The sequence below is a fragment of the Chamaea fasciata genome, unplaced genomic scaffold (assembly GCF_029207755.1).
Source record: "Chamaea fasciata isolate MVZ Bird 193981 ecotype frontalis unplaced genomic scaffold, bChaFas1.0.hap1 SCAF_3, whole genome shotgun sequence".
NCBI classification, from domain to species: Eukaryota; Metazoa; Chordata; class Aves; order Passeriformes; family Sylviidae; genus Chamaea; species Chamaea fasciata.
In genome coordinates, this window is record NW_027094088.1 from 94,337,769 (window position 1) to 94,350,065 (window position 12,297).

At 43.5% G+C, this 12,297-nt stretch overlaps 1 protein-coding gene across 1 annotated transcript; it reads right to left on the minus strand.

The window, feature by feature from the left end:
• Positions 1-256: 256 nt before the first annotated feature.
• Positions 257-8,129, minus strand: FAM110C (family with sequence similarity 110 member C). Its single transcript, XM_066179837.1, has 2 exons — positions 6,944-8,129; positions 257-3,711 (listed from the first exon to the last, which is right to left on the minus strand). Exon 1 carries the CDS (start codon positions 8,074-8,076, stop codon positions 6,982-6,984), a length of 1,095 nt encoding a protein of 364 aa, XP_066035934.1. The 5' UTR covers positions 8,077-8,129; the 3' UTR covers positions 257-3,711; positions 6,944-6,981.
• Between the last annotated feature and the right edge of the window lie 4,168 nt (positions 8,130-12,297).

The following is a 12,297-nucleotide window of genomic DNA, read 5'->3' on the forward strand; positions in this document are numbered from 1 at the left end:
AACAGCTGTAGCCTCATATAATTCAAATTTACTGATATTGAGAGATACTAGTTATTGTGTAACTTCCTTGTGAGATTCTGTGCCTAAGCTCTCAGCCAGGGGTCTGGGCATGGCTCAAAGATGCACTGCATTTTCAGATGTTCACAGTGTCAGCCTCACTCACAGAGAAATTAATTCCTTAATGGGATTCCAGCTTTAAAATAATAGCACTTTAATGCAGAGAGCAAAATAAAAGTATATCTCAAAAAAACAAACATTACCTCTCAGAATGGTAGTTTTATTTGTATGCATTCAATAGCACAGTAGCATTCAATAGCAAAAAAGCTTTTTACACAGGAATATAAGCACAACAGTGGTGAAACATCCATATCAGATCTGACCAGCATTCCATCTCAAGGGATTCGAATGCGTATGCAAGAAACTTCACAGGAGGCAACGGCAGGACAACCTGCTCCAAAAGAAAGTTTCTGCTTAATCCCCACTGATGCAATGCTTGGCCGGTTTCATGAAACATGTAGACTTATACCCCTTAGAAAAGTAATATACATATAGAAAAATCTGTATTTCTTATATATTTCTATACAGTAATATTTACAATATATTGCAAAGATTTCAGTCTTATCTCCATATTCCAGGTCATAAACCCCAGACTTTGTACCTTTCTCCTGTTATGCCACAGCTGCGGACATTGCCCCTTGTCACAGCACTGGAGAACCACAAAACACTTGGGTGCAAACAGCAATTTGTTCTGTACACTTGCACTCCATTTGACTATTTTGTTTACATAGCTCTAGTCACACCAAATAATTCAATTTACGACTAGCCTTTGTCATCAGCCAACGTTTTAGGCTCCCCAGACAACTGGAAAATGAACTCCATTGCTAAAACTTCTGTACAAACTGCAACAGCCCACTTTTCCACAGTGTAACATCAGAGACGGAAAATTTCACCTGTCCCAAAGGATATATTTTATAATCAAATAGTAAAAAAACCCCCCAACCAAACCAAAAAATGATGATTTTTTTTTTTTTTTGAGAAGACAGGTAGTGGCTAATGTTAACAAGTTCTTCTTGTTTTGAAGGATATGACTGAAAGACCCAGCAGAAAAAAGGAAAAGCCTTTACATTTAACAGTAATAGGAGCGGAATGAACACCAGAGCTCTCATCATTTGGAAAAAGCAGTGAATTACCCATTCCCAAAACCTATGGGGGAAGAAAGACTGACATCTATTTTTGTTCTGACATATAGGAAATGTAAATTATTAGCTTCCCCAGAAGGTATTATTAAATAAAGGGAATCTATAGCTTATCAGGCAAAGATCTTAGACAGGTTCATATCACCTCTGAAATAAATGGGAATGTTCGGCATTCCTACAGAGTTTGAACAAAGTCAGAGAAATTTTGCCACATTAGTGTGGAAAGTAACCTGAACCTAACTGAACTATCCACAAAGGCAAAAAGAAGGATTTAAAAAGTATTCAGAATGGGTCTAGTTCTGATTTCACTAATCTCTGCCATAAAACCCTCATCGATTTTCAGAAAGGCTGATGTTCAGTGTTTTCAAGCAAATTAATCATATTCCTTCCTGATCTTGAAAACTCATGAGAAGTACATCTTTCATCTTAACTTTTGAAAGCTGCTCAACTGACAGAGGAACAACAAACAGAAGTTTGAAAGTGAAACAAAAAATATCCTTGGAAACAAACCAAATCAAATCTCTTCTCCTGTGGCAGGGCACTGGGTTGTGTAACTCAAAAGATTTTTCCTGCACTCTAAGCTGTCAACAGTCATCCATGTTTTCAAAGAAAAGCATTCCTTAGCACTGATATACAAATATATATGTGGAACAGCATCTTTCTGGGAGTATGAACAGAAGAGATACATCATATTATGACTAACAAACCTAGACTGTAATCCTTAAAAACCTGCACCTTCAGTGTATAAATCCTATCACATTAGCAGCATCTTGGAGTTTTCTGAGAATCAGAAATCCTTTTATAATAATGTAACAAATATATAGAGAGGTTTCATTTTGTAAGAAAATATCCACATACACTACCTTCTCTCTAAGTTTGAGGAGCTCACATAAACTATTTAGTTTTCTCCCAGTTGAAAAGTGAGCTCAACAATTGTTTTATCTGGAATTATTTTCTAGTTATCTTAAGAACTTCAGACAGGTATGCCTTAGAACCCAACACTAGAAATAGAAGACATTGTATTTCCAAACTGTGCTGTAATTGAGAACTAACCATCCTGGATTTACAAGCACATTTAAAACCCATGATGATATTTAGCTGATCTCCACGAGCTCTTCAAGGGCAACTCTTCCACAACCATGGTAATACAAAGTAAGCTTTTAACCTCTGCAGGACCAACAGCTGAAGTCAACACTATGCCAGTCAGGCAGCTTTCACAGATGGATATCACTGCGAATGAAAGGGAAAGTGGATTTGTTGTTGTTGTTGTTGTTGCATTGTTTCGTGGTTTGTAATGTCCACATGCTTTGATTTTCTAATAAGCAATGACAGACTGGGGTGTTTGAGGCAAAGCCAGCAAATTCTGTGAGTTACTGCAAGGCCTCATTCACTACACTAATGATCCAAGTATCACCTTTTAAAACATGTTTAGCTCAGGCAGCTCAAATGAAGCATTTTACTGATAACATTTAGTAAGGTGTTGTCTGCACTGGGTGTCATCAGGACATTTCCCTAGCCTGGCTGTGCCCTAACATGCCTTCCTGCCTTGCAGCGCAGCGATGCCGCCTTGCACAGCCCAACTGCAGACCCACAGTGGGTAGTGTGGCTTTACACAGCCTGGCATAGTTCCCTAATGCCATTCTGTAAAAGCCTGCTCACTCGCTGCCTAAAACTAAAGGTGTCACACCACGACTGCCAAACCTTGCAATGTTTGCCATATCAGAGTCAGGCACACATTGCAAACAAATTGTACCATTCTGCAAGGCAGAAACAATGCAAAACCTCCCTCAATACCTGTTTCTTGGAACCACGATGCTGAAGTATTTGATGCTATTCTTTCCCAATGGCTGAGCAATCTGTGTGACTAGCAAGAGCAAACTATATGGATACAAGGTACACCAATTTGGCTTGCATGCTCTCAGAGAAAGAGAGGTTTGGCAGGGATTTGAGCTTACAATGTTTGTCAAGTGTTTGAAATAAGGCTGCCACAGTTAGTCCTCACCAGCCAAGCAAATGATGCTGAATGAAGTCAGGATGAGCCCTGATCAGCCCTGGTACGGCAGAGCCTTTGAACATCCAGGTGGAGTCTGTCTGCAGGGAACACCTGACTGAGACGTCATTGCCACTTCATTCCCACTTTCTCCCCCCATCCCTGCTGACAAATTCATCGCTGGAAAGAGATGGGTGCACAAAACAGACCTTCTGTCACAGCCTGGAATGACATCCTGAGACAGTGAGCTGATGTTGAGTATTACTGTGGATGGCAGCTGCTGCCATGCTTTGCTTTTCCAGGGGCTTTTGTTTCCTGCTGTCTTGCTGAAGCACAGTTCACAATCTCCACTTTTCATTGCAGTCCTGGACACCCTTGGGCTTGACAAGAGTGAGGCTTCCAGGGGATGGGGTGAAGGTAGGAAGCAATAACAAAATACTAAACTTGGACAAAATACACATAGGCCAGATGAGGGAACAGTTTCTTCCGGCGTCTGGTTTTGTTCAATTTCCAAGTCCAACAATTCTGAAGAAAGAAGAAAAAAAGTGTCTTTTGTTATTTATCACATCAGACAAGCATAAGGTGATACTCTAAGGCTTTTATTCAGCTGCCTATGGCTACTGCCAACATAGTAAATTATCCTCCCTGGAGATTTCCACTTGAATAATGATCACCCATTTAAGAATGATGAGAAATTCAAGGCTGAATAATCTTGATTCAGTTCAGAAAGGAGGATGCAGAGTGAACCCTCTTCCTAGAATCAAGCAGAACTGACAGTGAGAGGAACTGAACTGCAGAGGTGAACACAGGCAGCTTTCTACCAAGAAACAACAATGACCATCTTGCCAAGGACCTCAGATTTCTGAAGCTCACAACCCACAGTCTGCAATCATCTCTCTGATGAAACATGCTAAAGTACCTGATCCTTCAAACAACTCTTTTATTTACATGGTGCTCCACCAGGTCCCAGAGAGCTCATGAAAAATTAAACAGAGAACATAAAATATGAATGGAATGATCACTGGCCCATAAAAGCTCTGCAGCTCTTGAAAGGTGTTTTATACATAAGGAATGTTAGGATTTCAGAAATGAGGTTTCTGCCTCATTGTCCAAAGAAGATGCAACAATTTTCAAGCCTCTGTAGAAAACCAGGAACTTCTAAGGATGTTAGAAAAGGTGCCTGGGAACACCAGGAAGAGTACATTGCTCCCCAGCAGAGAACAGCAGTTTGCTGCCCTTTAATAAGCAAACTAAACAGAGCCAAATACTTTGATATTGTGAAAACATACAGATATCCAACTTGATGCTGTATTGTCAGAGAAAGTATAGATAGAATTGAATGAAAATCTAGACCAGAACTACAAGACTCATCTTGCAATCACGTGATGATAACAACTCTCTCCTTAAATTTTGTCCAGTAAATGTAATATTTAACTCCTGATGACCCTTGCTCTTTATTCTGGGTGATGTGTACAGGTATTTTTAGCTGACCTTTCTGAACTTCCCACTTCTGTGGCCTAAATGATAAGTATGCTTTCAATTTTCAGAAACTACCCAACCTGTAGCTGAGATCAAACATTCGAGAGTCAGTCCTAATATTCTTAAAATTAGGTTTATAAATAAGGACCCTCTGAATTAGTCTTTTCTAGGCAGTCAAAAATTTTGGTGCAAAAGGAAATTGCTACCAAAGTAAAGTGCTCCCTTATTCTAGGTATTAAAGTTATTGTAGAATAAAGGTAGGATCGCTTTAATAATCTTGCTGTTTATTTCATGGAGATCTTTTCACCACCTTGTTAGGCTGTGCACTACCATTTTATCTTACATGGTAAAAATAAAAAGCTGTTGATCAAGCCCACGTGAGGTTACACTGGTTCAGCTCCTGGTACTTCCCACCGTCCTACCCTTGCCTTTGCCCTGGTGCAGCACCTCCTCTGCAGACTGCATGCTCCCCGGGGTGCTCACCAGCATCTCCAGCCTCAGCTGCAGCACTGGACATGCTCAGCACCCTGCAAATGGATGGGGAAAGGACCAGCTTCTCCCTCTGGAGCCAGCTCTGTGGTGATGACCTGGACCCTACCCCCATCAGGGGCATTTAGGAGCAAACAGTCTTTTCTTTGGTTGTTTTTCTTGCGTGGTTCATGCTTGCTGGAATCTGTCCCCCATCCTCTTTTTTAGCAAGGCTGGCAGCTGCAAGGAGCTTCACAAAACCACCACCTTCCTCATTTCATTCTGTGTCTCTCCTTGCCTTTTATCACAGAAAGATGAGCAAGGAGAAATGATTAGTTCAGGAGAGCCCTTTCTTCTCTGTAAGACTATTTGAGAAAGGATTTGTTACATAACAACACTTCTTTTAAGTTGTCAGCCAGATACCTGAGAACATTCTTATCAGCACGGCCTTGAAAAGTTTTTGTAAAATGGCTCTCTCCCCGTCTTCCTCCTCTTGCAGGAAAAAAATAGACTTTAGAGAAAAATTCTAATTCTAAAGGTGAACCGAATTTCACATCATTAAAATCAGTTTCAAGTAAATGGATTTTTCCTTATATGGATTAAAGGAATTTAGAGTGACAGCCTCGCATCCACATAGCAATGAGGCTCAAGCACTACAATTCTCCACATTCGTAAGACCCACATGCTCTATCAACAGCTGTATCTACACCAAATGATGTTCTTCTCATGCACCAAATACAAACCGTCAGAAAATATACATGTAATCCTTCATATCAAGACCTACTCATGCAATTTTTAAATACCTCACAGTAAGCTGCAGTAGTTATCCTAGGGGCTTTATGCACTGGAAGGAGAAAAATTCTTATCTCACAGATTATCAACACCACAGGCTCCACGAATATAGTTCTTCTTCAGGAGAAAATAAAATAAACACCACTTTTATTAAACCCAGGACATTGGCTTTTACCAGAGCTAAATTTGTTCTGCTTCTGTCTGTGAAATAATTGTTTTCTAAGCCTAGATCCACACTTTAGTGTTAATTATCTTTAGCTTTAAACAGTGGAGTACCCCTCTGACAAACCGCACAACCCATTCCTAGCTACCAGCACCAAACCACACAGCAAAACCCACTGCAGAGGAAAACCCAAACTCTGAAATGCTATGAGGTCACCTGGAACAAACTTCTATGGTCCCAACAGAAAGCCATGGAGGAAATAAGATTGCTAGAAGGGCACTGATTCAGTTTTGCTTTCCTGATATTTGGGGATGCCTGTGTGTAAGGGGAAGGAGACAGAGTGAAGGAAAGTAAAGAGGGGAAAACTATAGCAGTGTAGTATAAATACAGTGCACTCCTGACGAGTAACACTTTCAGCAGTACAGATAAATACAGTGTACTCTTAATTACTAGTAGACTGTTCAGTCTGTTATCCAAATAACTGTAGCTAAAGGTTGAATACATTTCTAAGATTTTTTTCCTAACATTTAATATAGCAGAAATTCAAAGAAATAAGACATTTGCAAAGCAGGAATCTGCAAAGTGCAGGCATCCTTCACAGACACTGATTCTTTAATTTCCTGTGGGGGGTCTGATCTAAACCTGGCAAGCTGCAAGCATTTACTTGTTTGTATTTTGGTTTTTGTAGTAACACAGATTTCTGCGTTGCAAAAAAGCCGTACTTGGAACATGTGGTAAACAAAATACATTTTCCTTCAGCCCTTCCTGAAAAGACTAATATAAACCATGAGAAGTCAACTGGTCTCTAAAAAACTAAGAGAAACACAAATTGTCAGGGCGAGGCTTTGCACACACCTTGAGTTCACCAGGCTCCAACATGCTGAATGAAGCCATCATGCCAGTTCCTGGATCACCTTGTTGGTCTCCGTGGCTTTCTTACACGTGTACAACCATTTGATTATCCGAGCGTTGCGCTCAATGACAGAGGTGCTGCTGGGGACCTGCTCTGTGAGCTCGTCCTCCAGCAGCCCCTCATCCCCGCTGTGCCTCGTGAACTCACTCTCCGACGTTGCCACACTGATGCTGCGGATCTTGAAGGAGACATTGTCAGACACCATGGAGAAGTTCTCTCTCCCAAGATCCTCAATGACCTCCTGCTCCAGGCCACAGTACTTGAAAAATGTTTCAAACTCAGCGAAGGACTTGGAGTAGCGAGAGCTGATGTCTGACTGGGAGCGATGGAGACCTCTCCTCTTCACCTCCTTGACCTCTTCAGGAGGTGTACTCAGTTTTGAGGGTCTCTCATGCTCTTCTGTAGACATCCCTGCCCCTTCAGTGCTCACAGGGATAGTCTGCACCGCACCATGGTCGCTTGGCTCATGGTCACCATCTTTTGCTGAGAGAGGCTCATTGCTCTCGGTGGCTGTGATTTCCTCCATGACTCTGGGCAACTCAGGGGAAGCCAACTGCTTCTCCTTTACGGACCCATGGAAGATCCTCCTCACCAAGTTCCCCCGTGAGCTGTCCTGGCTTTGACCTCTCCCGAGCTCACATTTCTGGCGGTAGATCACCAGGGAATCCGGCCGCATCTGCCTCTTGGTGCTGCGCCTGGCGATGGGGGGGCCGTGCTGCAGGGGGGCTCGGCAGGAGTTCACCGCCTTGCCCAGCTCCAGGGGCTTCACGCCCGTCGCTCTGCCCAGGTCCCTGCTCGCCGCTCTGCTCTCCACGGAACAGGTCTCGCTGCTGCTCTCCGAGGCTGAGCTGAGCGCGATGACGGGATCCTGCCTGGTGCTGATGACCTGCTGGCTCTTTACGTACTTGGCCTTATCGGCGGCCAGTCTCTCCACGGCACTTTTCCTGCCCGGCTTGCCGGCCTCCAGCTGCCTGCGGAGGTACTCGGGCCCCTTGTTGAGGAGCCGCAGGGGGAGGGAGGAGTGGAGGTCGGAGATGGCGTGCATTCCCACGGCCCGGGAGAGTTCAGCTGGCATAGCAATTTCAGGGACGAGGATCCTGCTTCCAGTCCCGAGAGGGAAGTGGGATAAGGAGGAAAAAAAATTAAAAAAAAAAAAAAAAAAAAAAAGAAAGAAAGAAAGGAAAAAAAAAAGAAAAAAGAAAGCAGGGAAATCGCGGTGTAGGACAGTCCCGGGTGCGCAGGCGGCGGCGGCGCGCACCGAGGGCCGCGCTCCCCGCTCCGTCGGGGCGCCGCGTCCCGCCCGCCCGCCGGCGGGCACAGCCAATCCCGGCCGGCAGGAAGGGAGGGAGGGAGGCAGGGAGGGAGGGAAGCAGGCAGGAGCCGCCCTGGGGGGGTGGTAGCGGCCCGGCCCCGCCACCTCCCGCGGCGCCAGGGTGGCCGGGGTTCCGTGGGCACGGCGCTGCGGCGGGAGCGGGGCGCCTGCTCCGACGCCGGGGCACCCGGAGGCTTTGCTCTCCTCAAAAATATCCTCTCCCGGGCCATCGTGGGGACGGGAGCTGCTTGGCAGGTGGGGCTGGCCCCGCAGACCTCAGCGCATCTTCCCCTTCGGGGGGCACCACCTTGTCCCGCTCCTTTGGCGGCCCTTACGCGGTGCGTTCCCCCACGGGTTTCACTGCCCGGCCGTGCCGGGCGCTGCGCTCCAGCGGGAAAGCTTGGAATGATCGGGAAAGGACGGGACGGGCTTCCAGAGCGCAGCTGTGGCCCCAGCTGTGCCCCCAGCTGTGCTGGCGGCATCCTGCCCTTCCCGGGTCAGCGGCAGCACCAGGGACACGTTTGTCTTTGGTCCACGGCTGTGCTGCGGCTGTGCACGTGTCAAGTGTAAAGTGCAGTGGAATGGCATTCGTTTTGAATTGCGTGTCACAAATTTTTGCCCTTCAGAAACATAGGGCAGAATTCCCATTTGGAGCTGGGAATACTGAACAGGCAGGACAGAGCCATTGGCTGTAATGTAAACTGAAGGTTAGACTTGTGAGTCATAGGTAATCACCTGGGGCAGTCCGACTTTAACTCGTGATCTTATGTGAGATGCTCTATAATAACTGGATTATAGATAACTTTTCTTCTAATACATGAAACAAAAGCCAGTTTATATCTGCAAGATTTTTCATGCATATTTTTTACTGGTTTGGTTTAGTTTTGGTTTGTCTGTTACTTCTGGGGGAATACTAGAATGATTTTGTGGTGATTGGTTCATACTTCGTCTTTACAATCACTAAATTGTAGCTAGCAAGTTTTCAAAGGAAGAGATGAGCCTCCCTGTCCTCGTTACGAAGTTTCAGGGTACACCACTTCGCTACCAGCAAGGTTCTCACTGTGACAAGAAATAGGTTATGAGCAGCCCTGGAGTCAGAGTTTGTTTGGGCTAGCTCTTCAGTGAAGGCCTTCTTTAGAAACACACAAAACAGAAATATTCTCTTGCCAACATGGTTCTACTGCTGGTTTTCCCCTTAATTTTACATCATCTTTGTTTCTAGACATGTAGGTCTGAACTCCAGAAGTCCCATAACACATACAACTGCCTGTTCACAGCAAGGATGCCAGGTATGATGCTTGCCTGAATCATGACTGAAATTTGTGACATACCTTGAGATCTCTTAGGGTGAAATTCTTGTTGATATGTAGAATGGGTGCAGTTTTTTGGGAAAGAACTTTGTTTTTCTTTTACAGGTATACAAGTAGAGCTGGTTCTCGAAAACTGAGAGACAATAATAAAAGTTTAAGTGCAGTTAATTACTAGGGAACTCCTTCCTGTTAAAGTGGTTCATACACAGATGTGTAAGAGTGTAGTCAATATTACATATTTAAATGCTTCATGGGATGCTGGGCATATAGAGAAGGCTGATGTCTTCTGACAATTAATCTGAGCAATAAGCTGATAGACATAATGAACTTAATAATGAGATATTAATGTTTCATTCCCATGTTGACAAATCTGCCTTAATTGTTTCCTTCAACTTTTTCCTTGGAGTTCTATGGCACTGAATAATGTAATAACACATATTCACATTTCTCCATGCATTTTAATTTGTGTTTGTTCCAAATTCTAGGGTCTTGTAGAAGCTTTAAGAACTTACAAAAAAATCATTTGTTTGCATTCATTTCAAATAAGAAAAATGAACACACACAGGTATCAGTAAGACGGGTCTTATTAAACAACTACCATTCATTTCTTTATCAAAGCTGGTCGTTCACTCCCTGCAGTATTACATCATTTTTCTCAGTGGACAATAGTTTTGTGTTTAGAGTTGATATTAAAAAAAAAACCCAATTTAAAAACATTGGTTTAAATGGAAAAAAAAAGGGTTTAAAACATTTTAAAAAATTGATATATTTTCCTTTCTCTTAAAATGTTCTTTGCTTTAAATGCAGGCCTGAAAGACTTTTGATGAAAAAGCCAGTTTTATCCTTGTCTCACTGACAAAAGTAGATGTGAGTTTTTATTTTCCATGAAGTGCATGTCACAAAAATTTTCTCACAAAAAAATTGCAACAGCAATTTCCAGCTGACTTTCCAGATATGTGAGATACTTTTCCCTGGGACTCCTGGGTGATGACAACAACATTTATGGGGAGGAAGAGACTTCCCAGGGTCAGAAAACATTGCAAGCAACAAAATTTTGTAACCCTGTCTCCCTTTAGTAAGGTATATCAACACAGCAGCTGCACGGTTAAGTGATATTTTAAAAATATTTAGGTCACATATTTTAAAACTTAAATGCATTTCAGTTTAAAATATGGTTCTCTGATTTGAAATACTTACATTAGTATTTCTTGGGATTAGATCTTATATTTATGGATACATTCTTACAGTATTCGAAGAAAAAGGAGCCATTGCATTTCTTCCTTCTGGAAAGCAGAGAGAAAGAGAGTGTATTATGAGAGTCCCAAGCAAACCACCTTTGCCCCTGTCCCAGAACAGGCTTGCAGATAATAAAATGGAAATAAAAGTGGGTGCAGCAGCTCCCATCCCTCAGCCTGTCAGCTGCCATCAGTCTCCCTCTGGCACCAATGCATTAGACAAAGGTAAGAGAGGCAAGTCCTGCACACACTAAACCTGAGCTGACACAGAGTTTTCCCACAGATGGAGAGTTCTACAAAACATCTTTGAGTCAGCTGGAATTTAAAGTTATCATGAAACACAAAGCAGTTGTGTTTTAGGTGGGGTAAGAAAAACCACTTCTCACTGAGTTTTTATTAATAAGGGATGTTTTCAGAGCACAGCTAGAGTCTAAGCCAGAGGAAAGCCAGAAACAGGACTGGTACAATGGCACTGCAAGCAAAGAGTACAATGTGTGCAAAGCTTAGGTCATTGCTTTCACCGCTTCCACTCCATTGCCAATGTCAGTGACACTCTGATTTATAGTAATCAAAGGGCAAGAATGAAGTGGTGGCAGTGGAAGGTAAAAGCAAGGAGGAAAGAGAACGGGGAACTCAAGCTCTAACAGAAACAGGGCGCTCCCATTTTGGAGACCACCAGAACAGCTGGGTGCCAGGACTGAGGTTTCTGCCCCCAGCAGCTCTCAGTGCTGAGTGCAGGTGTTGCAGCCCACCCACATCAGGGGGCGATTCACTGCCACTGTGACACTGAGGGGTGCCACTGTGTGTCCTGTTTGCTGCACTGCGGAGATGTAAAGCAACCACAACACAAAAATGAACAGTTCCCCAACAGCTGTCTCCAGTGGGGAGAGTTTAGGCCTTTCAACATGAAATCAGTGACTGTCCCAGTTCTCTCAGATCCACACAACAGAAGATATAGGCATGCCTATATGTCTTCAGGCTGAATTTTAAGACTCTGGGCTAGAGCACTGTATGCCTTCTCTTAGCCTCTCCCACCCCTGCCAGATTTCTTAGCATCCTTTTCCACCCTTGTGATTTTGGTTTTTTACTTCATTAAACAGCTTGGCATCTTAATCAGAAAACATCTTCCTCCTGAAGTCAATCCAGCTTACTCTCAATTGCCGTTAGTGGGCTTCATTTTTCAGTAGAATTTTGGAAATTCACCCCAGGTGTACCATTTTCCAGGTTGAACAACCATCATGGATCTCAATAGGACTGTGTAATTTACATCACAGTGATTCATGGCAACATATGGAGAGCCTTATTAGAACAAAGAGAAAAGTGATGGAATATCACAGTGAAAGCAAGAGATGAAAGGGAGAACAAATGCAACATGCATTACACCAGGCCGTTACAATGAGGAAGGTGCTAGCCTGTAGCATGCTTCTTTCCCTTTTTAT